The 25,579-nt window shown below is 38.9% G+C and overlaps 2 protein-coding genes across 4 annotated transcripts in view; one reads left to right on the forward strand and one right to left on the reverse strand.

The window, feature by feature from the left end:
* RWDD4 (RWD domain containing 4) overlaps positions 1–260 on the reverse strand; it is a 31,229-nt gene extending 30,969 nt beyond the window's left edge. For all 3 annotated transcript variants that reach the window (XM_059844598.1, XM_059844596.1, XM_059844597.1), the window contains exon 1: positions 111–260. In XM_059844598.1, coding sequence (XP_059700581.1) covers positions 111–134 — 24 coding nt within the window. In that variant the 5' untranslated portion in view covers positions 135–260. The remainder of the gene's footprint in view (positions 1–110) is intronic.
* Positions 261–464: 204 nt separating this feature from the next.
* Positions 465–23,779, forward strand: TRAPPC11 (trafficking protein particle complex subunit 11). Its single transcript, XM_059844599.1, has 29 exons — positions 465–851; positions 1,846–2,015; positions 2,445–2,515; positions 3,366–3,480; positions 5,781–5,880; positions 6,619–6,692; positions 6,912–7,008; positions 7,828–7,961; positions 8,283–8,430; positions 8,882–8,975; positions 9,325–9,404; positions 9,499–9,577; positions 9,661–9,715; positions 10,742–10,887; positions 11,951–12,012; positions 12,115–12,247; positions 12,827–12,957; positions 13,447–13,602; positions 14,099–14,286; positions 14,464–14,612; positions 16,175–16,296; positions 16,959–17,078; positions 17,441–17,506; positions 17,606–17,762; positions 19,348–19,456; positions 19,710–19,801; positions 20,686–20,819; positions 21,198–21,365; positions 22,816–23,779. Exons 1-29 carry the CDS (start codon positions 645–647, stop codon positions 22,858–22,860), a joined length of 3,402 nt encoding a protein of 1,133 aa, XP_059700582.1. The 5' UTR covers positions 465–644; the 3' UTR covers positions 22,861–23,779.
* The last annotated feature ends 1,800 nt before the right edge of the window (positions 23,780–25,579 follow it).

Genomic DNA, 25,579 nt, shown 5'->3' on the forward strand with positions numbered 1-25,579 from the left:
CTTCCCTCCCGCCCCCGCCACGGGCGGCCGCCCCCTCTCCCCGCACGGCTCTATCCCGCCCTCCCAGCCCAGGTTTCGCTCTCCCTCAGGCAGCGGGGCCCGGAACTCACCTCCTGGTCCTCGTTGGCCGCCATGGCCGGAGTTCCCGGCCCCGCTCCCTGCGGCCCGGCCCGGCCCCGCTGCCGCCGGGGCTGGGCGGGCCTGGCTGGCGCGGCCCCGCCGGAGTCGCACGGACGCGCCTTCCCGAGGGCAGCGCGGGGCACCCATGGGCACCGCCCCCTGCCCTGCCATTGGCCGGCTGCGCGTCCCCCCGCGCTTCCTCCTTCCGCTCACTGGCTCCTTCGCAGTGACGTCCCGGCGCGGGCGCTCCTGACTGGTCCGAGGGGCGCAGCGGAAGCGCCGATTGGCCGCTCGCGCCGCCCTTCCGACGCTGCCCGGCGCTCGCTTCCTGAGGCGGCGGCCCGCCCGCGCCGCCTCCCGTGACCCGCGGCCGCTCCCAGCTGGCGCTTCCCGGCTCCATCCCGCCGCAGTGAGCGGCGCTACGGGGAGCGCGGGCCCGGGACAGCGGGGCGCTCTTGTGGCCGGCCTGGGCCGCCCTCCCGCCGCCGTCCCGCTGCCTCGCAGGCCGCCGTCCCGGGCGCAGGATGACCCCTCCGTCTCACTGGGACTTCCCGGTGGAGCTGTGCTGCCGGCCCATGGCGTTCGTCACGCTCACCGGCCTGGACGTGGTGTACAACGCCGTGCACCGCGCCGTGTGGGACGCCTTCTGCGCCAACCGCAGAGCCGACCGCGTCCCCATCTCCTTTAAAGTGCTGCCCGGCGACCACGAGTACCCCAAGTGCAGGACGAAGGTAGTGAGCGGCGCCGGCCCCGGCTGCGCCCCGTCCTGGCGGGGTCCCAGCCCGCTGCCCCAGCGGGCAGCAGGAGCGGCCCCGGGAGCGGCGATGCGGGACTCGGTGGCTCCCGGCGGGGAAGGGCCGCGCTCCGGTCTGCCTGGGCTGCAGCCGGCTGGACCGCGCTCTGCCGGAGCTCGGCTGCCTCTTCCCCCGATGTTGGAGGGAAGTGTGGGAGCTTCAAGTCAGAGAAATTGTGAGGGCGAAGGGTTAAGCCGAGGGCGTTGTGATGTAGCGCTGTGGGTGCATAGGAAGCCTAGGGGTGCATTAGCTTATGAGCCAGGAACAGAGAAAGCAAGCCCGTATGGTTTACTTTTTAAAGTACTTGCTACTCTTCTACGTAGCATTAAGGTGACTTGTGAAATTTGAGCTTTAATGAAACCCAAAATTTAACTTTGGAGAAACTAGATACTTAATGTATTCTGAAAAAAATCTCTAACCTAACCTATAAAGCTTTTTTTTACTAAATATTTCACTTTAACTGAGTGAAACACAGCAGAAGGAATAACTCTGCTATTCTTTCTGCTTTGCAATGTCAGTGAGTTTAACTATTATAAAACTGCATAATTCCATGATGCTGGCAAAGACAAAGACTCTAAACTGGTGTGTCCTTGCGCTGTTTTGAGATCACTGTTTTCAACTGAGCTAGTATTTCATACTAGCCTGTGTTCTCATACACAGCAGTATATGAGACTTGCTCCTGAACTTGGCCCTCTTCTCCAGCCTCCCTAGAATCTGTTGTTCTTTTCTGCTAATATCTCAGGCAGCAGGCCCTGATGCCTGAGCTATTGAAGGATATTACTAAATAGGAAGCAAAAGCTTGAGGGGAACAATGTTAAAGGCAAGATGACAAACATTAAGTGACAAGAATGTAGAGGATATGCCCTTTCTCTTGCTATAAATATTTATAAATGGGTTTTGTAGCTTGCTCAAATATCCTCAATATTTTCAGAGGACATCCTATGAGTGGTATATTCCAAAAGGAATCCTGAAGACTGGTTGGATGAACAAACACCTGAATTTGGTTCCAGCACTTGTGGTGGTATTCTATGAACTGGACTGGGATGAGCCACAGTGGAAGGAAAAACAGTTGGAGTGTGCTACTCGAGTTGAAATTGTCAGGTAGATTTTTTTTCACTTGCTTCATAATGTCCTGTAAGCTAATGTAAGTGTGAATTGCAGAATCAGTTTGCATTCTAGAACATACAATTTATTTTTCTGAAACATAAATTAAGGGGAACTTGAACTTTGCTTTTTAATATGCAACTCACAATAAAGAACTTTTTTAATGGTTTATTTTTAAAGCCATTACTTATTTTACTTAAGTAAAAACAGCCCTTGAAATTTTACTTGCTAAACTCAGCACAATTGTTCTGTCCCAAAAGAAAGAAGAGAGCATTTTCTGAATGATGGAGCATATTGTGTTGATTGGCTTTTTCATGTTTGTAGCATTCTTCCAGTGCTTCCATCTAGACTGATTTTTTTTTTTTTCTGGTGATTCAGAAATAGGAAGTGAAACCTTGACACTGTGCTCTGTTGTCTTTATTTTAGGCAAAGTTTGCAGGGAAGAAATACCAAAGTTGCTGTGGTTTTGATTCAGAAAAAAACACCATTGCCTCCAGGTACTTGAAAACTCTATGCACAGTTGTGGAGTTCTCATTTTTCAGAAGGCCCAGTGGACTGAGCTGACTTTGGTTTGTCATATAATCTGTGGTTCTTCATCTGATGTCATCTACATTCATCAAATGCACTGTGACTGCAGGGGGTGTAAGATAAAAAGAGCGTTCAGGACAGTTGACCCTAAACATTTGATACTTTTATCCCTAACTTCTTCCTCTTAAATTCAAGTGCATTTTTTGATACACAGTATCAGAGATGGCTTATCTGGTAATATGTCTGACCTGCCTTCTTGTAAGCCAGTTGCATTTTAAACTTTGCTTGAGATCAGGAAAAGCAGTAAAAGCGTTGAGAACTTAGAGGAAGGGTATTTGGTACCCAGAGAGGTCTTACATCTTAACTTGGTGTTAATCAGTAAAATTTTGGAGCCACGTGGGGCTGTGAAATGCGATGCACTTTACATTTCTGTAGAGCCACTGTGTGCTTTCTAGTGTCTGGCAAACCATTTTTTTTTTGCTCTACCTGCTCTATGTGTTCATCTTTCCTGGATGCTATTGTGTTTCTCAAGACATGGGATATTTAATTCTGTGAGAGATGAAAAACTTTCATCAGACTAGTAATTTTTTGCTAAAAACTGCTAGGAAGTTTCTGCATATGTTCTGCTAGATGAAGCACATAGTATTCTGAAAGAAATAAAAAAGAATGTGCTCTTGATTTTATCTTTATTAGGTTTTTCAATACTGTTTAGACCTTTAGGTCTACCTGAGGTTCATAATCTGACCTTTAGGCTTTTGAAACTAGTTTGACATTGCAGCACTACATACCTCTTACTTGTGCTTTCCTTGACTTCACTAGGGGAAGATGTTATTGCATCAGAGAGAGCTGCAGCTTTATGTAATGCTTGTGACCTGTCTGGAAAATCACTCTTTGTACTTCCCCACACTGATCATCTTGTTGGCTATATTATAAGGTAAGTGTTGTAAACCCCTGTCTTGCTCTGTTTGCAGAGTGTGGGTTGGCTTACATGGCACCTAGCCTGCTGGCAGCAGATGGTGAACACTTGTCTCAAAGGGGACGAAAGATCTGCACACAAGAGTTAGCAGAGCTTACTGAAGAGGCTTTAAGCTAGACTTAAAGTGGGAAAGGGATAAAACCAGTTTCACTGAAAATAAGCCTGGGGTCAGCATGCCAGTGTTGGGCTATTGGTGTGCTAATGAGAACCTTCATTCTGCTGGCTCAGTGGAGATAGTGGATGGAAATCCATGCAGTGCTGTTCTGTCCAGTTCTGGGCACCTCAGTGCAAGAAAGACATTGAGGTGCTAGAATGTGTCCAGGAAAGGACAGCAGAGCTGGTGGAGGGTGAGGAGCAAAAGCCTTATGAGGACCAGCTGAGGGAACTGGGGTCTTTAGTCTGGAGAAAAAGAGACTTGGGGAAGACCTTATTGCTCTCTAAACTTCCTGAAAGGACAGGTTGGTGTCTTCCCCAGGGCTTCTCTTCAAGCCATAGGGTGAGAAGAAATGGCTTAAGTTGCATCAGGGGAGATTTAGATTGGATATTAGGAAAAATTTCTTCACCAAAGGGGTTATCAAGCATTGGAACAGGATGCCTAGGGAAGAGGTTGAGTAACCATTGAAGGTGTATTTAAAAGACACGTTTACTGTGCTTAGGGACAGTAGGTGGGCTTAGTGGTGGACTTGGTAGCAGGTTGACAGTTACATTTGATGATCTTAAAGGTCTTTTCCAATCTAAACAATTCCATGATTCTAGTGGAGAATTTGAGAGGTCATAGGTTGAGATGAATGCTCTGTGGCACTAATTGTAGACCAGCAGTGAATGTTTTACCTGTGTGCTGGAATTCTTCAGGTTATTCTGATGAATTCCACACAATTTCATTTCTATGTGAGGTTGAGTAATGACAGTCAGAGATGTTGCTTTTAAGAAAATATTAGTAGATATCCCAGGTTGTTCCCCACATAGAAATAAAGTGGGCTTTTCTACTTCTGGCCCTGCTGGTTTGAAATTATTTTCCATACAAATATATTTTCAGATTTATCTCTTAACAGGCTTTTGCTTTTTTCCCCACTTCCACTCCCTGGCCATGTAGTTCTCTCCTTCTGTTTACGTTAAGTGGCATCTCTCTGGTTGCAAATATTGTGTCTTTGTCATTTCATACATTTCTTGTGCCTTCTGTTTGGATATTTACATGGGCTACAACTTAGGAAGGCTTTTCAAAAGCAAATTGAGGAAAGGTGAACACTTTTGTGTAGCTCTGAAAAGAGGGGCTCAAACTAACGAAATCATGTTTTATAATAATTAGTTCTAATTTTGCCATGTATTCTCAGGGAGAAGAGGGGTCACAGTCTGACCTTAACTCTGGTCTCACCCTCATATTTATATATAAACAGTATAATTCTCAACATAAATTAATGCTGTTATTGTATCCATGCTGCTCACAAACTGCCGCTGGAATTGATCAAAATAAAGTAACCATTCCTTCTAGCTTTTCATATTTTTTTGGTGTTAAATTGAGAATAAAGTACCAGAACTGGTACTTCAGCCTTTATTTCCTGCATGTGTCAGTGCTGTTGCATGTATTCCTCTCCTAGATTTTGATGTTGTTCTAGTTGATTTTATTCCTTACAGCTTGGTCATACAACATATGCTCCTTAGATCCTCCTCAGTCTCATGTTGCATTTGGTTTGCTTGTCCTCTTTGTCCTCTCCCCCTGTGAGTTGCTGTGGGCTATTTCTTTTGCTGACAAGTTTCACTGTTACCTCTGCAACTGAAGTAGCTGATCATGTTTGGACAGAATGATGAGACCAGTCTGTACCCTCAAAATTTTATTTACTGCTGTTTTTTCCTTTCACTCCTTCCCCCACAGTCTAGCAAACAGATGCAGTTCAGACGTAGTCTGTGAGCCTCATCAGGGTTTTCTTGTTTTGACTTAAGGGCATCTCTCATCTTTCTATTACCTTGCAAAATCAGAACAGCTTGTCCTGAGACTGTCTTAAATTAAATACTAGAGTTTGTTGTATGAGAAGTTAGTATATAAAGCTCTCAACTTACTTGTTCTACTTATTACCACCCTTTTTGTGAAAGATTTTTGTCTGCAGACTGTTAACCTGTGTGGTAACTTAGAGGAGTTTGCTGACAGGGTCCTATGCCAACACTAAAATAAACATGATTAAAAGTAACTTCTTTTGAAGAACTTAAGAATTTCTTTGTGTGTGGGAGAAACTTTGTGACACTTATGAGCAACTTTGTTGCAGGTTGGAAAATGCTTTCTATGAGCATGCACAGACTTATTATTATACGGAAATAAGAAGAGTTAAATCTCATAAGGAGTTCTTGAACAAAACCACTCATCAGGTAACGTTACCCTATCTTTGAAATACTGTGCAAGCTATATTGCATGTTCAAACATGAAAATAAGTGTTTGTTACTTAATTGTTTTTATTCTTCACTTCCAATTTGAGATGTCCTCTCTTAGTATAGGAAGTAAATCTGGTTCTATTTTCCACAATTTAAACTTTTATTTTGATTGGTGTTGTTCTTACATTTGTCTTTCTCACATCTTCCTTAGAAGAGCTTCAGGGCAAAATTAAGTTCTCAAATTAAAAAAAATAAAAACTTCTCATTTGTCTACATGGTTTGACGTATTTGAGTGTAGTATCTTAAGTTGTGGGATGTGTTTCCCTTAGATATTTTGTAGTCAGAGTTGCACTTGATTTCTGTTTTTTACTTTTGCTTTTCAAATGCCCTCAAGCACATTATGTTCTTTTGCGATTGCCAGCTTTGCTCTCTTGGAAGCTGGAATCCAAGTGGTGAGCTCCAAACCACAATCAGCTCTGTTGGCATAGAGATTTTGGGGTGTTACAAAGCTTCTCCCTTGTACCAGGGCAACAGGCTTTAAATGGATTGAATTTATTGAAAGATCACTGCTGTGTCATGGTAAACTATAGACAGAACTATTAGGAAACAGTTGCACACTTTTTCAAGTCAAGTGCTTTATTATGTAAATCTCTGAAGTTACCACCTGTATCTCTTTATAGCTAACGAAGTATGTTTGGAAGTTTGTGAATGATGTACACTGGTTGTGTTTTGCAGCTTTTGTTTGTTAGACACCAGTTCAAAATAGCCTTCTTCAGTGAGCTGAAACAGGATACACAGAATGCTCTCAAGTAAGACTCATGTTATCTTCCCCCACCCTCTCTACCCTAATTACTGCTAAGCCATAAACTGACAAATATTTTCCTGAATGCAAAATTATTTAAACATTTAGGTAAGGGGCAAGTTCTTCACTGGGAAGAATGCTCTAGTTGGAAGGCTGGTTTTCATTGTTGGCAGTCCTGTTCTAGAACTTTATCATGTGTGATTTAACTCTAATTATTCCTGCATAGGAATTACAGAACTGCATATAATCTTGTGCATGAATTGAGGGCTCATGAAACAAACATGCTGGAAATCAAGACCATGGCAGGATTTATAAATTACAAGGTAACAACTGTACTTCTAGTCTTTGACAACTGTTACTTAAAAGAAAAAGATTGATGCAGCTTTAATGGGGAGAAGTTGTAAATTTCAGTTTTATATTGCTTTAACAGAAATTATTAGAAAGAGTTATCATTGGAACACCAATTATGCTCAGACTTGCAGAGACTTCTGAATTCCACACAAAAGAAAGATCTTTAGCTGAAGTTTGGGATTATCTTGAAGGATTTGAGTTCATTTGAGGTGCAGTCTTCTGAAAGACTAAGCTCTAACTCTCACTCTGTGCAGGGAGAATGACCACCAGGGCTGCTTCTTCCTTGAATACTTTTGTCTTCTTGCAAAGCTTAGGGCAATTTAATTCGGTTACTGCTTGTTAGGGGGAAGAAAGTAACTCTCTAAGAATCAGTCCATAGTTTTGTGGTATTTTAAGGGCTTTTAGGTAAAGCAAAACTGTCCCACCACTTACAAGAATCTTGGAGTTGTATTCCATCACATTCTATTTGCGGACTGCAGGCTTCAAAATAAAAATCTTTCTCGAGGCTCTGAAGTTCCCTGCTATATTTGGCAGTGAGTTATGCACTCTTCTGTTGATGTCTTGGGCTAGAAGGGGATAATAAATAGTATTAGATGAAATAGAGAACCGCATGGTTTCAGGTGTAGTACATTATGGTTTACAGATGTAAACCATAAACTTTCCTTCCTTTATTTTTTATGCAATTTTTGCCCTTCAGATATATGTAGAATTATTTGGGGGAGTTGTGGGGTTGAGTGCTAATCCTTAGCAGCCTAACAGTGGTTTTTCATTTTACTTTTATCTTTTCCTAGATCTGCCGCCTCTGTTTTCAACATAATACTCCACTGGATGCTATTGCACAGTTCAGGAAGCATATTGACCTATGCAAGAAAAAAATAGGAAGTGCAGAACTGGCTTTTGAGCATGCTGCCTGGATGTCTAAACAGTATGTTTTTGCTTTTAGTGTTTTAGGTAAACAGTGTCCTTCAAAAGGTTTACTTGTCTAGACAAGATACCAATTCTTAGTTCTCTATCTAGGAGATACACAAGAACATAAAATACACTATTGTTCTGTTTTGCATTGATCATTGAGTGCTTTTTTCTTTGAATGAACAGAGTATGATCAAATGTAGCCATAGAACTTAGATGCAAAAGTTCAGAGAGATATCATCTGTCTTGAGTAACCAGAACTTTTATTTGTAGGGTACCTTTCAGTTCATGTTGCTGTTCTATACATAATCTTGGTTATGAATGTTTTTTTTAACAGGTTTCAGGCTTTTGGTGACTTGTTTGATGAAGCAATTAAGCTGGGATTGACAGCAATTCAAACTCAGAATCCAGGTTTCTATTACCAGCAGGCAGCCTACTATGCACAGGAAAGAAAACAACTAGCAAGTATGCTATGTAATCATGATGTAAGTTAGGAGGGGAAAAATGCTTTGTAATTAACCACATAGTGAATTCCCTAATGTAGTCTTAAATGGAAGTGGTACAATCTGTAATATTTGTAAATGAAATCCTAGGAATGGATATGTGTCTTTGTGATGCTTGTTAACATTACATGTATTTGTAATGTATGGACAAAGTGGCCCCAGGACAAATACATTAGTATTTATTTATTTACAAATAATTCTGACATGTTTAAAAAAATTTTTTTAATATAATTTTGCATCTCTGGATACTTGAGAACTGACTTTGTTTTTCCAGTATATTTATATGTGCACTGTGTCTGGTGACTTACAGGAAGCAGAGAAACAAGAGCATTGGTACTAGGATATGGGGGGGTATTGTCTTAATATTTTTCTAACACTTGTCTGGCAGAAAACAAAACAGGAACCCTTTTAATTACTATATTTGAATTTCCAGTCCTCTGTGCCATATCCCAATCCGGATCCCCTGGAAACGCAAACTGGAGTGCTTGACTTCTATGGGCAAAGACCATGGCGGCAAGGAATATTAAGTATGTTTCTCTACTGCTGCAGAAATATGAGCTTGAATCCTTATTTGAGATCAGATTAGAAAAGGACTAATTTGTCTTAACATACACACTCTAAATGTTAAAATATGCAGTATAAGAACTAGGTGGTTTTACTGTAATTTGCTGATTTGGGGTAGATTCTTAAAAGCATGGGGAAAGATAGTTGTGTTCTAGAATTTCCCTTCTAGGGAGCTGTAGCTGCCTGTGAAGTAATAGAATGTGTGAGTGTGTTTAGTTGAAGCTTGCATTGCATATTGCTCATGGTATAAGTTGTTCCCTTTGGGTCTGGACAGAATTCCATTTTCATGGATTTTTTCATTGTCTTATGCAGGCTTTGATCTTTCTGATCCTGAAAAGGAGAAGATGGGGATTTTATCCCTACAGCTAAAAGAGAAAAATGTTCTTCACTCAGTAAGTTTTATTCTTTAAAAAAAACAAAATCTCATTTTAACATGACCCTAATGTTTGCATATATAATGATATTGGTAATGGTTTTATCCACTAGGAGCTAATAATCACTTTGTTGAGTAATGCTGTCGCACAGTTCAAGAAGTACAAATGTCCAAGAATGAAAAGTCATTTGAGTGAGTATAGATAATCAGATGCATTTTTTACATTTAATTTTGCAAAGACTTTCAGTAGTGATCTGGATTTTTTTTTTTTCCAGTGGTTCAAATGGGAGAAGAATATTACTATGCTAAAGATTATGCCAAGGCTTTGAAGTGAGTATCATTCATGATTGCCTTCTCAGTAAGACCCCATGTCTTATTGCTATGGAATAATGTTGGAAGCTTGTATGAGATGCTCCTTGTATCTGGTTGTGATTGAAGCACAGGCTATTAAGTCTATGAACCCCACTTACATTAAAGAAACTAAAACAGATGAGTCAGTTATTAGAGCATAAAAACTTTCTGCTCTGAGCTGTTGTGGGAATTTGCCATATTGGGCAAATTATCTATATTCTTACTCACTGAGTGCTGTCTGTCTCTCTTGTTTGAAGTAGAAGAGATGTATTTACTTGTTAGTAGGTAACTGGAGTTTGCATGGAAGGGAAGATAGGCTAGGATAAGCAGATCAATTTGTGACAAGTCTGATTGTTCTATGAGCAAGCATTTTTTTGTTAGGTAGATTTTTCTGAAGTAGGCAGAAATTCTTGTCTTAAATAGTTGAGAAGAGTTTAAAAAATTACTGCTTTGCTAGTAACAGGAAACAGTGGTCAGTGTTAGGAACGTATTAAGGTGTGTGGCTTTGCCTGATAAAGATTGATGCCTATGTTGTGGACCTTTGAAACCCTTGAAGGGGGGTAGGAAATAGGAAAGAAAAGAAACATCTTGGCTTAAGGAACAGTAAATTTCTTCAGCTTGGAAGGGGACTTTATTGTGGGAGTTTGGTTTGTTTTTCTAAATACTTACTGCATAATCAATAGTAAGGCATATTTTAAATGCAATATTGGACTAAGGCATTTCAGTCCAGTTGCTGTTTAGCTAGTTCTTTATGTGAGGACAGAGTTTTCTTGTCATCTTGTGAAAATTTTTCTATTTAGAAATAGAAAATTTAGGGAATAAATGTATTTTTATCATAGTTTCATGCTGGTTTTGATAAAGCATTGCCTTGTATAAAAACTAGGCTTTAATGTAGCATTTGTATCAGTGAAAATGAATTTTGTATTAATGATACCAAAAAAATGCATGCTTCTAAAAAATATTGATGAGCGTGACTTGTTTCCTCTCAACGTTGTTGTGTTGCAGGCTACTGGATTATGTTATGTGTGATTATCGCAGCGAAGGATGGTGGACCCTCCTCACTTCCATATTGACAACAGCACTCAAATGTTCATATCTGATGGCTCAGCTGAAAGATTATATCACATACTCTTTAGAGCTGTTGGGCAGAGGTATTCTTCTCTGAATATTTTGAAATATGACAAATCATTGTCAGACACAATGATTACGGTACTTCAAATTATTTGACTACAAAATAGCTGTGTACTTGTGCTGGATTTTCACTATTTTCTGTGCTACACTGGGAGCTGAGTTCTTTCTTCTATTATAAAACTCATTGCCTTCAAATAGACTATGTTAGGATCTCTAAGATGCAGAGCTTCATTTGAGACTGTTCAAATAATGTAACAGGAACTTTGGCTCTTTGGGATGGCAAAGAATGGTAGTATAGCTAAAAGAGAAAAACATTTTTCCTAGTAACAAATCTAACACAATTTTTCTGGACTTCAGTATCCCAAATATGCTTCTCCAAGAATCTTTCTAGAACTCTGCTGATAGAATAGGTATAAGGGATGTTTTAGGGAAAAATGTGGCGTAGGGTGGCTCCACAGACTCTGGTCTGTGTAATGCCTGCTCCTTGGCATTGCAGAAATAATCCTTTGGGGCCCTAAATTGCGAATACCACTATTAGTGCCGATTGTAATGGACTTGCATCTTCTTAGAGCTAGTCAGGCTACTCTGCTTTGTATTGAAGAATAGAAAATGATGCAAAACCACCTTTCTTCAAGAAAGAGAATGCTTATTTTGAGTAGTCCTTGTTTCTTCTGTCACCTTCTGTGAAAGGAAGGTGGCAGGAAGAAGTTTTTTTGAAGCTGTTTTTTTCCGGTATTATCTGAGCTGGCCTCTTTGTGTGTTCCAGACTTGTCTATGCTTTCTTCTGTTTTTAAGCATAAACAACAAGGTGGTGTAAGCATTGTTCTTCTGTGGCTTTTCTCCAATAAATTACAAAATGCTTGTCTAATAAAAAAATATTTTACTTGGTTCTAGTGAAAGTAAGAGGAAACATTTAAAATGGGAATGTCCTTTGTAACTGGTAGATGGATGTTAGATTTTTTTTTTCCTCTGGAATGTGTTATTTGAAAGATGCAATCTGAGGGGAAGATTTACTGTTAAGTTAAGAAAAAAGTAGAGACCATTGCTTCTGTCTTGTAATCTTTGTTTTGTTTTCTTTATTAGCATCTACTCTTAAAGAAGATCAGAAATCTCGAATAGAAAAAAATCTCATAAAGGTTCTGATGGTAAGTGGCAGAACTGTTATTACCCTTTCAAATGATCCTAGGAGTGGTCAGTGTCTGGTAACCTTCTTTTATTGTTCTTTGTAATCCTTTGCCTGCATACAGAATGAAAGCCCTGATCCTGAACCTGATTGTGACACTGCTGCTGTGAAAGCATCACAGAAATTGTGGGCTGACCGTGTTTCTTTGGCAGGCAGTAATATTTTTACAATAGAAGTACAAGATTTTATACCATTTGGTAAGTAAGAAAGCAAATTTACACCAGATCATAAATTTGGATGTAGTTATACCTTGAAACTAACTAATTAGGATGAAAATATGAAAGATGTATTAAAACTAACGACAGTGTTCCAGCCTTGCTCTGTTCTTTCTCTGAATCAACAAGATAAAAAATAATGAGAGAAATCAGTGATCTCTTATCTGTGATATGGATTACTAAAGAATTCCCTGATTTTTGAAATATTTCTGATTTTCTGGTGTGCTGTGAAGTAGGATTCTGAGGAAAGAGGGCAGAAGGTGTGCAAAGTAATACCATTAAAAAGGGGGCATGAGTGACATCCACGTGTACAGGACTATCTGTTTTCTTCTGGACATCTGTATTTCCGATGCAAAAGATTTGGCCAAGTGCTGAAAAGTGGCTTTCTGTGGCAGTGTTAGTCACCAAATTTGTCCACTTGCAAAACAGAGTTGTAAGAGTATACACAGAACAATTCTTGCCACAATCATTTCAGGAGTGTGCTTCTGGAATTTAATGTTATGGTTTGTTTAATACCTACTTCTTGTTTCTTCTTGCTTTTTCTTTTCTTTTTAATTCCAGTACAGTGCAAAGCAAAATTTCTTGCTCCTAGTTTTCATGTTGATGTTCCTGTGCAGTTTGATGTGTACTTGAGAGCTGATTGTCCTCATCCTATCAGGTTTTCTAAGCTCTGCATCAGTTTCAATAATCAGGTACCGGTGTTCTATCTATCTCTGACCTAGTGATAGAAACTGATAATAAGAATGGAATAACATTTTATTGGTTTTAAACATTAGAAAAATACCCAATTGTTTTTGCCAAAAATTATGTTAATACTTAAGCTGAAAGATGTTAGGGTTTTTAATGCTTCATCTGTTGCTTTTGACAAATGTATTGATACTGGAATAAGACTCTGTTTGATTAGTTCATCTATCATATCTAGGTTTTTTTATGAAGCTTGCTAAAGTTTCAGAAGGATCACTTTAATGTCTTATGTCTTCTGATTCACGAAGTTATATTAATATAATGGATATCTTGTGTCAAAGAATTGCTAGTTTAACTTTGATATTGTGAAAAGTCAGAAAACCCATACAGTTTGATCCGGTGTCACAGAGCCTTAATATTTGCTACATTGCCATTACTTTCTAAAGATGTCTTCTGTCTGAATGTATCAACTTTTTTTCCCCACTTCTCCATTGTAGGATTACAATCAATACTGTGTTGTAGAAGAAGCCTATCAGAAAAGTGATATTCTAGAACAATCATCACAAGGAACAATGTGCTTAGTGCCTGGCAAAACAAGAAAGTTCTCTTTTAAATTTGTTGCAAAAACAGAAGATGTAGGAAAGAAGATTGAGGTTTGTCCTTTTGTTTTGTACCTTTCTTACTGTTATATACAGTGAACTCAAACTACAATGCACCCCTAATCTAGCACCAGTTAAAAAGTCACTGCAGTTCTGAATGTCTGAATTCTTGAAACTGAATATCAAAAGTGAGTGAAACTATTGACAATGACAAAACATGAAGAAAACCACAAAAACTGAAGAATTGTTTCAGGAAAATTTTATCATTTTTTAAAAATATATGCAATACTTAAGAAGTGAGTGGTGGTATAGTACTATGGGAGGGTAGGAAATTGCAACCTATTACACTGCTTGTACCTGAACATGGATACTTTTTCCATTGCTGTTTCATTAAATGAAATCCTGGGGTGGTGAGGTCCTCCGTCCCCAAACTGTCAGAAGCTTTTTGATGGGACATGTATTTATTATGTCTGTCTATGTTGGAAAACTGCATTCCTACTACAGGTGATCAGAAGACTCACCAACAGGTGTTTAAATTTGTGTCTATCAGATCACTTCTGTGGATTTGATCCTGGGAAGTGAATCTGGCCGCTGTGTGATTCTGAACTGGCGAGGAGGAGGGGGAGATGCTTCCTCCTCTCAAGAAGCATTGCAGGCAGCACGGTCCTTCAAGCGAAGACCTAAGCTTCCGGACAACGAGGTGCACTGGGACACTTTGACCATTCAGGCAAGCACGATGTGAGTAACTGGGTTGTTCCCATCATGTTGCTTTTCAGGAGTCTCACATCTCTTAGTTTAATAGGCCATCAGTTGTGGGAACTTTCTTATACAATAGGGTGTTTTAGCCTCCTTTAAACTAGGCTTGAAAGCAAGTTATTTAAGAAAGATGCAATAACTAAGTTTTTTCTCTTAAAGGATTATTTCTAGAGTGCCAAACATTTCTGTTCAGCTCCGTCATGAACCTCCTGCCCTGACTAATGAAATGTATTGTTTGATTGTGACAGTCCAGTCACATGAGGAGACAGTGGCCAAAGATGTCAAGCTTACAGCAGGTTTAAAGCCAGGTATTTGGGGTTATTTTCTTTTAATCGAGCAGTCTCATAATTGACTCCTTTTTGTGGATGCGATGCAGAGAAATACAGTAAAATGCTTTCTCTCTGTAATTAAAAGCCAAACCAAAGTGAAAGCTGGGAATGATGAAATACCAGTGGTAAGAACAACAGCTAACAGACTTATTCAGTTATGATTATTTTAACCACTGCTTGTCTGTGGTCCTTACGTGGGTATTTTCAGAATATAAATCTTTACAAGTTTGAAAGAAAACATGAAGACTTTAATATTATTTTCTGACTTTTTGTTCCATTTGCTTGTAACTAAAGTTTTCTTTTCCCCAGACAAAGATCTTTCTTGCTGAGCTGAAAGCACTCGACAGTGCTAGATAAATGTTTTCTAAGTATAGACTTTGTGGGTTTTCTCTCACACTCACACTGCTTTTTTTGTTTTCCCTGCCCTGGACAACATGGTTCGGTTTTTAAACCACTTGAAATTTGGGGAACAATAGAGCACTGAAGCAGTATTTCTTAGAAAGCAAAGGAAAAAATGCATATATTGTGTGCCTGAGTCCTAGCTATCTCTTTGTAGATATTGCTGACAGTTTTCAGTGTGTGAAGCCCAAATCTTATACTCAGTATTGATCTTTCTAGCAATTATCCTGAAAGACAAAAGTATTTTTTCAGTCACTAGCATACAGGATGCCGTTCTGTGTATTCTGAAAAAGAGCCTTGTTTTCTAAAGAGTTGTATGGTTCATTAAAGTCACTGGAGTATTCTTGAAACTTGTTTAATTGGATGTTTAGGCTTGACTCCTGAAGCACTGTTTAATAGGTGGTCTTTGTTTTCCTTAGGGGTTTTTTTTTTCATTGCTTGATCTAATCTCTTTAATATGGGATATGCAAGGTCAGTGTGGGTTTGCTAATTGCATTAAAAGAACAATTGAAATCTGACATCACACTTATAGGGAAGGTGATGTATTTTCCACAGTAGTAACTCTTTGGCAAGATGTGGCTTGTTTTGCTTTGAAAATTATCCCATGTAATTGCAGTAATGCCATTATTCTGGTTAAGCTCTGACTGAAGAATGGTGTAATTTAACATCTGTACATTTCTTTTTATGTACTTTCAACACCGACTTGAAAGAAAAGTTTTTAAAATTAGTGAAATGATTAAACCATGTTCTTGAAAACAAAAGAATCACAGAACAGTGAAACTTACTTTCTACTTCATTATGGAATATCTAGAAAAACTTGGATCACATAATCCTGTTGTATTACATAGAATGTAGGGAATATCTAGATATGATTTCTGATTTTTGAGATTTTTTTTTCCCCTGGCCCAAGGACATGTAACAATAAATTTGCAAGGGTACAAATGCTTCAACTTGAAAAATTTTGAGGTGTTGTCAAATCTATCTTCTGCTGGTACTTTTGAAAGATTCTCTTGACAAAATGAATAGTGTTAATTCCTCATGCATTGCTGTTAGAGATGATTTTTTTGTTGTTGTTTTAGTTATTGTTTTCATGCTTTAGTGATGTAAGCCTGTGTGGATATGAACACTGTTTTTAATCCTAGGGCAAGATGCTAACCTGACTCAGAAAACTCAGGTGACTCTTCATGGAACAGATGCATGTGATGACTCTTTTCCTGCACTGCTTCCTGATATCCCTGTAGGAGACTTGCAACCAGGGGAAAAGGTCAAGGCTTAAAAACCTTTCTTCTATATCACACTCAAGAAAATAGGGACCAACTGATAAAAGATTCCCTTAGACAGACTTCAGTTTACTTTCTGGTATCTGAACCAATAAATTAAATGCTTATGGCATGTTTTGCTTACTGTTTACATGTAGTTTAGTATTCCTTTAATGAGACCATCTTTTGGACTAAATTGGAGAATGAGGTATGTTCTGGGTTTGATGATACAACTGGGAGATAGGAAATAAGGAGGCTAACTTCAACTGCTAATGAAATGCACTGCTTAACAGACAGTGGATAATAGTCAGCAAGTGTGATCCAAGATGGTAGAGGACCAAATATGCACTAAATTGAAGTTGTGACTAGTAAGTTAGAAGCTGGTTATGTCATGTATTGCACAGTTATGGTTCTTTTTTTATACTGTTAAGTAACAGATGAGCATCTGGAACAAATCCAGTGAAGCAGCTGCAGTTGTGCTGCTCTGGTTAAAATAATTTGCTGCATGATCCAGATTGTGCATTCTAGGAGATACATTACAGTCAAAATAATGCCCATTCTACTGTTGCCCTCTTGGGCCAAATCAGATGATTAGCAACTTTTGGACAGCTCTAGATGTAATTAATGTAGTTTAGATATAGCTAACACAGACTCTTTTATTTTGCAGCTGGAAAAACCAATATACATCCGTTGTGGAACAGTTGGTGCAAGAATGTTTCTGTTTTACATTTCTTACTTAATCAACACTGTTGTTGAGGGGAAAGAAATCCTCTGCAGGTGTCACCGGGTAGGTTTTAAAGATGCACTATTTGCATTTTATACCGAAAAATTTGTGAAATACAAGAAATATTCTAAAAGCTGTAATTTTGAGTATCTTGGAAACCTTTCCAGGAGATAGAATAAATGCTAAGTCAGCAGTATGGTAGCCCTTTTTAGCATGAGCAGTTCTATAACTATTAGCAGAAGAAAAGCTTTCTATATTTGCTCATAAATATCTTTTAAGATATGTTCTTCCCTGGGGAGAACTTGATTAAAATAACAATTAAAAGTAACTTTATATTAATAATCTTTGACATCAATAGCCTGGCCTTAAGTTGACTATAACTTTTTTCCCTCTATTCTTCCCCATCCCTTTTGTTGCCTCTAAAGGATGAAACTGTAACCATAGACACAGTATTTCCTTTTGATGTTGCTGTCAAATTTGTCTCCACAAAGGTATGTGTTTGAAAAGTTGTTCATGTTTTGGAATCACAGCACTTTGGCATCACACCCTGTTTAGTTAGAAATAGTCAGAGCTTGTGTGTGTCTTGACAGCTGGAACACTTGGACAGAGTATTTGCAGATATACCATTTTTGCTGATGACAGACATCCTGAGTGCCTCTCCTTGGCCTCTCACTATTGTAACCAGCAAGTTGCAGCTGTCAGCTTCCATGACCCCAGTAGATCAACTGGAATCTTATGTGGAGAATGGTAAGTTTTCTTAGAGTACGTTCTCTATCAGGAGGATGCTTTTTGCATAAATTGGGAGTAATAAAGGGGGACACTTTAAATAATATTTGTTTATTGAATTGTAAGTGGAAGAAAGCTGCTTAGTACTCTAGTTGCTTGCCAGAATACAACTTGGACTGCAGCATGCTTTAGAATTTAGTTCTGCTTCACTAGGTCAACTAAATAGACTTGGATGATGGATGGTAAAAAAAACCTCTAATTATAAAAGACATGAGGGAAAACACCTGAAGTACTTCTGAAATGCAACTTCTTAGATATCCATATCAAAAGATACTCAATATTTCCAGTGTTTCTGGGCCATAAATGCTTTCTGGAATGCACTTTACCATGTGACAGAGGCAGTATCCAAAGGCCAGTGATCCAAGTCCATGACTGCAGTCACAAAACTGAAAAATGTGAAGCTAGAAAGGGTAGGTTATAAAGAACAACCGGTAGTAACCATCTTTTTTTTTTTTTAATATTACCACAGTTTAGTAACTTATTATTTGCATTTGAAAAAGTTATCTTGAAGATCTCAGCCATTAAAACTTCAGTGTGTTAGCTTTGAAGTTAAATAAGTGGAGTACTTTAAAGTAGAGCTGATCCAACATCTTCCAACAAAACACTGTGTTTGCAATTGTGGCATCAGAGATGGGAATTTTGTCTTCTGTCAAAACTTTTGGATGCAGTGAGGTATTCTGGGTGGCTGCCTGACTGTGGGACAGCTGTCCACTCATGTAATCAAGGACTTGCAAGGCTCTGCTTGATCTGTTGATTCAAGGATTGCCTGGCAAAAAGCAATTATTTCCCAGATCCTTTAGTCTTCAAACTATGATATTTCATCTTCAGCTCTGGCATTTTGTGCTTCATGGCTTCTGGCTGATGCTCAGAAAGAGCTAAGTGCCAGGACATAGGAAGCCTGTAGCTATCAACCATTCAGCTCTCCATCTTCTAGTTGAGGGGTTTTTTTTTAATGATAAATTTTGAAAGATGGAAACCTATTTTCTTATTACTTTTTAAAAATCACTCTCTACATGTAAAGGCACTCTTTTTTTTAGTTTATTTGAGTAGAGAAAAAAAAAAAGAAAAACTGAGAACTCAGTTTCACTGAAAAGCCAGTAGATTTTTCTTGCACTCCTTCTCTTCCCGTGCCCTCATCCATTTCAGAGGGAGAGGGGATGTGTCCATGTTCATTTTAATTTTCAAGCATCAGAGGCATCTTATACTGATGTCTTGGAATCTGCTGTAGAAGTGTAGGATTTGAATTGGCATTATTTTGCTTTTTGCGTGTGTTTGTGAACTCTAAATTTGCAATTATTCATTCTATGTGTACATTAAAGATAATATAATGCTGTTCATGAAGCAAAGTGACATATAATTGTGTGTGTTACCCATTCATGAATTAGAATACTTCCCAATCTATTGGATTTATACATTGTGGTATACTTTGCAGAACACTTCAAAGGCCTTTCTGGCTGAATGCTTGTATTTGTGTCATAATTCATTTCTAGGCTTGGTGGCTTAGGCTGTTATTATGCTTTGATTTTAAACAAAATCTTGCTGATAGTTGTTTTACAGACAGGTGAGAGTGCCAGTGAGTGCTTTTGCCTTCGATGTCCTCCAGTTACTAATGCTAGTGGAGTGGCAACTGGATGTTATATAATTTCCTGGAAGAGGTAAGCATCTCTTGGCCTTGATAAGGAGAGGAAGTAAGCTGATTTATTTTTAGGAATGATAGTGAGATGTTGGGTTTGGGTTTTTTGGGGAGTGGGAAGGAGTGCAAAAAAATGAACAAAAAAGTTCTGTATTTTCCTGTAACAAGCACTGTTTAGACTTTGGACCTACTAATTACTACTTAGTTTGTATACTTACTTGATACTTTATGTAGTATAATATTCAACATGGTCTGCATTTGACTTTTTCCTGCAGAAGTTCACCTGTGGAAAGTGTACCTGTTGTTAACACAGTCATCACTCTGCCACATGTAATTGTAGAGAGCATTCCCCTCCATGTTAATGCAGGTAAAATTAATTTGGCAACATACATGTCCTAATTAGAATTTCAAACACTGCCAAAATTTTTACAGCACCCAGAGCTTCAATTTACTGTAGCAAAATACAGAGAAGTGGTGTTGAATCTTATGGAGCTAGAGAAAAAAACTGCATCAAGGCTTGCTCTTCTTTCCCCTGGAAGGGAAGAGGAGGTAGGTAGTTGCACAAATGTGTTCTCCTAAAAGCTGTCAATGGAGCTGACATAATACTCAACATGTGTTATGTGGCAGCACAGAGGCAGGAGTTAGCTCTGCTGATGCTGCCTTCCCAGTAGGTTTCTCTAGATGCCTGTGGCAACAGTTGTTCCATCCACCCACATTCTGGGTGCATCCCAGGAAGAAACAGACTGGAGAGCTGGAGATGCTTGTTGGCACTTGAAATGTTTCTCTTGTAGCACTTCACCTGCACAAGAACAGAGGGGGATTGAAATGCCCACCAAACACACAAAATTTCAGTGCTTCCCTTGGCTTGGTTTCATTTGTACTGCGATTCTTCCACTATCCTCCTATCCTGTTACATTTTGAAGGAGCTTCCTGACAGTATCTGATTAGATTTTGGTAAGCTGAAAATAGTCAGCAGCAACGGAAGTGACTTCCTAGTTAGTATTCTTGGGCAGTGTTAGGCGCTGGGAGGTTTGTAACTAGATGTTAAGATATGGTACTGAAACACTGTAATGAAGCTGTGTTCTGTTGTTTAATCTGTTTCTAAAAAATCTTGTCAGAAGGACTTTAGATGCCTTGTTCTTGTATCTTTTTTTCTCAATCTTTCACCACTTTTTTTCAATAGACTTTTTTTTTTTGAGTAGAACTTGAAGATGTGTTTTGTATTTGAGATAACTTACTTTCTTTCCAAAGATCTGCCATCATTTGGTCGAGTCAGAGAGTCCTTACCTGTGAGGTATCACCTGCAAAATAAGACCAATTTAGTCCAGGATGTGGAGGTGTCCGTGGAACCCAGTGATGCCTTCATGTTCTCTGGCCTTAAACAGGTACAGAATTGTCACATCCACTGATCCTGCTGGTTTATCTGATAGTGGTGAATATATTGATTGGACTTACACTGATGTACAGAGAGGATAAACTCACTGGTTTTTAGATGTTTAAAGTGTGGTATGTTCTGTCTGGAAGAATATATGAACGCAGACTCTATTGTAAAAAGGGCTAGATGGAAGCCTGTCTAGGAGCTGTTTGTCATGTCATTCATGGGTAACATGGTGTTTTGGTATAGAAGCAATAGTTTAACTAGAATTGGAAATTAGTTGCATTCTTTCCAGCTTCAGAAAGTAACCAGGGCATAAATAGAAAGTAGGCAGAGCTGTTGAACACAGAAGTTACCTACGGTTGTGGTTTTCTTTTCTTTTTTGAAGATCCGGCTTCGGATCCTTCCTGGCTCGCAGCAGGAGATGCTGTATAACTTCTATCCTCTGATGGCTGGCTATCAGCAGCTACCTTCTCTGCACGTGAACCTGCTCCGATTCCCAAACTTCACCAACCAGTTGCTCAGACGTTTCATACCAACACACATTTTTGTAAAGGTAAGGCTGTGAGGAGTCGCTTGTGTTTCGAGGCTCCCCTTGGGGCTGCTCAGATTCTGGGGACACCTACCCCAGCTGTGTTCAAAGCTGAGTGTCTCTAAGCAGACTAAAATGTCCAACTTGTAACAGGGTTACTTGCTTTGAAAAATCTTGTGTTGTGCATTGGTGTTGTCAGCCAAAATCTTTAGGAAATCTGTTTCAGTGCAGTATGCATTTGGTTACCACTAGGTGAATGAACTGAATGTGCTTGTCATGTCCCTGATGTTCTGTTCCATGTCTGACTCTGTAAAATAAGTTTTAAAATTGCCTCTATTTTGAGCATAGTAGAGCGAACTAAGTAACCAAATACTTTTAATACTATGATTCATAGCACTTCTGAAAAAAGTGTTTGAGCAACCCATATGACTAAGTTCAGAGACACTGTAGCATCCCACACATCCCTAAATAACTTCTAAAAACACATTCTGTCAGTGAATCAGTCTAGATTTTTTTTTCATAGGTGGTATAACTCTGAAGACAGTTCAATCATGCCATGAAAAACAGATCTTTTTACTTTTGAAGAATCCTTTAAATCCATTTGCCCAAAACAGTGCTTTCTCATTCCACTGCTGCTGTCTCCAGAAGATTTTGTTCACTTTTTATTCAGACTCTTAACAAGCAAAGAGCCCAAAGACTTGCATATATGATTTGAGATGGACTTGTTCAAAAATATGCAGTCATGTTTCTAGAAAACTGGCCTGGTGTTATTTCAATTTTGTTTTAATCAGAAGAGATAGGCAGAACTTACTTTTTGTGTGCTAACAGTCACTGGCTCTTCAAGATTGGTTGTCAGGGTGTCCTCCTAAGAAAATAGAAGAGGCATTTTTTTCTCAAAAGCATGGTGTTCATAAAACTCCTGTGGACTCTCAAGCTTTTGCTTTGGAGTTGTCAGAACATCAGAAAACCTTATTGTAAGGATGCCTTTTCATCTTTAGAACTTCTTCCTCGCTCTGTTCTATCTCTAGTGATGTTGCTTAAAATTTCTTCAAGAAACTGTTGGTCTGATTTCTGTTTTACATATTGATAATTATCAGCCTTCTATACTGCAGTAGTGCTTGGAGCTCTGATCAGCCAGGCCTTGTCTAAGCTGTGCAGATGTGAGTGGAGAAGGCATTTACCAGGGCAGTTGAGGAGCTGAGGCCTGCGGGGGCCAAACTGAAATTTCAGTTGGATGTCCTGTGTGTTTGTGCCACTATTGGAAAGCTTTAGAAGTAGGATAAGCTTAATGCTACACTTGGGTCCCAGAGCTACATTGACAACACAGTGTATTGCAGAGTTAGTTTCCTAGAAGTCTGTCTTTTTTTGCCTGAGTGTGGGTTTTTTGGTTGGGTTTGGATTCTTGAGGGAAGTTTGTTTGGGTGGCTTGTTTTGTTTTGGGTTTTTTTAATTCTCTGTCTTTTATTCCTTAAAGCCTCAGGGTCGTCAAGCAGATGACAAGTCAATTGCAGCTGCATAACTTCGAGACCTGTACCTCTGCACTTAAAGAAATGGGATGTTGCACAGAATATGTAAAGCTCACTTTGGAAACAAGGCTTTGATCAAACCATAAGAATTAAATTTTATTTTGAAATTACAACTCTTAGCAGAACTAATGTTTAAAAAAAAGCTAGTGTTTCATAGACTTTCTTTAAAGAATAAACACGTGGGGAAATCTTGGTGCTTTATTTAACGGGAGCTTTCTTTTGAAGTAAATTTTGAATGTCAAACTCTTAAAAGTATTATTGAGGCATATTAAATGTCTTGAATATTTAAGAAATGCTAATTCATTTGACCAAACCTGAAAGATGTTTTCACAGTTAACAGTGCAAAGTTTGTATTTACTATTAGAGATTTACAACATTGAAAATTATCATTTTTTACAGAAGTTTGTCCTGTGCCACTTGTGTTGAAGGCAGAGCAGGTTGTGCAGTAGCACTATAAATTACAAATGGTTGCGTCGTGCTGTTGCAATTGAGCAGCTTACTAGTCCTTTAAAACCATAACTCTCAAAAGGCACTATTTCTCCTGGGTAAGCCATACATCCAATTTTGAATTCAGCAGCTAGTCTAAAGAGCAGAGATTCAGTCATACCAGTTGGACTTTCCAACCTGGAGCTGGTGTGGTTTGGGGTTACTTTTACACACAGTTTCCAGATTAAAGACATGTCTTGATATTTTCCTGCTGTGTGAATTTAAAAAATAAACATCCTACTGTTGTACAGCTCTGGATGAACTGGTGTGTAAAGTACAGTAAAATATGTATATATAAAAAATTGCATTGTGAAAATTTGCGTTGTTTAACTTTCTAAATAATTACATTTTGATTGCTTGGGAAATACCTTATTTATTGTCAAAGTGAAGTTCTAATAAACTGCTTGTGACAGAGTACTTCTGAAACTGTCCCTAACTGCATTGCTTTCACAGTTTTTTCGTAACTCTGATCTCACTTGTGCACTGATACATCCATCTGTGGCATTGAGGTCCAAAATAACAGCTGTGGATACTTGAAAAGAAAGCATGAATGAAGTCCTGAAAAAATATTTGTGAAGATACACTGTTTTTCCATGAAGTGCAGAGGTAGTTGTATTATGAGGGTTTTTCCAATGTGTAGATGGGGATAAGAAGATGACTGACAAACTGTGCTGGGAAGAACAAATTAAACCTTCCTTATTCTCTGCTTAAATGTACTGAACTAAGTGGCAGTTACAGAATTGATTGGTGGTTTTTTTTTTTTTTTTTTTTTTTAGAGTGGAAAATGTATTTCTTTTCCAGATTTTTTTTCTCTTAAGTAGTCACTCAGATTGCAGCAATGCTGGCACCTCTGTTACTGCTTCTTAAAAGACATGTTCATGCAAGTAGTGTGTTTAGAATTGGGTGCCTTCCCCCACCCCCAAAACAGTCCAACAGTGGTTTTTATCCCTTTGAGAAAGGGAATGACATAAAATACTTTCATGCTTACAATAATGTTGAAGTCTTAAGGGAATTGTGTAAATACATTCCTACTTAAAATTGTGAGTAGTAAGAATAATATGGAAAAACAGAAATGCAGGCATATCCCACACCGTGGCAAAAGCATACTTTGCCATAGTCACAACTCCTGTTCTTTCATTTGCAGAGGGAATCCTTTCTTGTTTTGTATGATCTTACTATAGCTGTAAACACTACAAAGCAAGTATTTTTGTGCTAATTGTCTCTAAAGTGCTAGGCACACCTTTTATGCTATGTAAATGACTGATGTGAATGAAAACATGCAGCAAGCAGGAGCCACCTTGTTAAAAATGCTCGAGAAGTGATTAATGATGACTATCTTTCTGACTCATAAGATTCTAATGCTGAGGGGAATGTTTGTGATTCATAACCCAAATCCCTTTGGACGTCTTAAGGAGATATATTCACATATATTTCAGTGTAAGTGGAATTTTTTTTATTATTTACTGTATTTTGATGAGCACCATTCACACTTCAATGTATACTACATAAAGGTAGTCTATTTTAATTTGAACTAATTAAGGATCAAAGAAAAGAGAAGCTACATATAGACAAGTTTAAAAATAGCTTTCAGGGGAAAAAAGACTGAGATGAACATGTTCAAACTTCTACTGAGCTGGAGTCAGCCCTAGCACTGTAGTTTCCTCCCCTTTTATGCTACTTGGTGCATGAGGGGGGAGAACTTGTCCCATCTCAGTGCTTGGTTGGGGAAGAAAATTTCCCATCCTCTCTGATCTGGCCTAAAGCGAAGTCTGGAATGGAGAAAGTACTCCGTTCCTTCTTCATTGCTCCCAGCCACTAAACTGTAGTTATAGGAAGTTAAGGAAAAGTGAAGGTTTCAAGGGAAGATTTTAATTTTAGGTTCATTTTTAGGGTCTTGCATGAAGTATTCTCAGATTGTTGATTTATAGAGGAGTTTGAGGTTCTACCAGCTTCCTTTTTGGATGTCCTAATAATCAAGTTGTTTATTTTCATGCTTTCTCTATCTTCACCTGGGAGATTGGAAGGCCCTTGGGGGTAAGAATATTTTGCTAGGACCCTCCTTCAGGTTTGAGGTTACTGTGTCCAAAGTGGGAAGAAGAAGAAGAAGAAGAAGAAAAAATCTCAAAGGTACCTCCTTCCTTAAACCTTCTCTGCTGCTTTATTTTCCAACAACAAGCTCCTGCTCCTTCATGTCTTTTCAGGGAAGAAGTTAGGCTAAAGGAGAGC

Source organism: Haemorhous mexicanus, chromosome 4 (assembly GCF_027477595.1).
Source record: "Haemorhous mexicanus isolate bHaeMex1 chromosome 4, bHaeMex1.pri, whole genome shotgun sequence".
NCBI lineage: Eukaryota > Metazoa > Chordata > Aves > Passeriformes > Fringillidae > Haemorhous > Haemorhous mexicanus.

Bases quoted from the DNA above. Each gene is read 5' to 3' on its own strand.
- TRAPPC11 (XM_059844599.1), top strand. From the start codon at position 645: ATGACCCCTCCGTCTCACTGGGACTTCCCGGTGGAGCTGTGCTGCCGG. The intron at 12,013-12,114 runs GTAAGTGGCAGA...GCCTGCATACAG, and splicing joins ATCTCATAAAGGTTCTGATG to AATGAAAGCCCTGATCCTGA. The intron at 17,507-17,605 runs GTATGTGTTTGA...GTGTCTTGACAG, and splicing joins TCAAATTTGTCTCCACAAAG to CTGGAACACTTGGACAGAGT.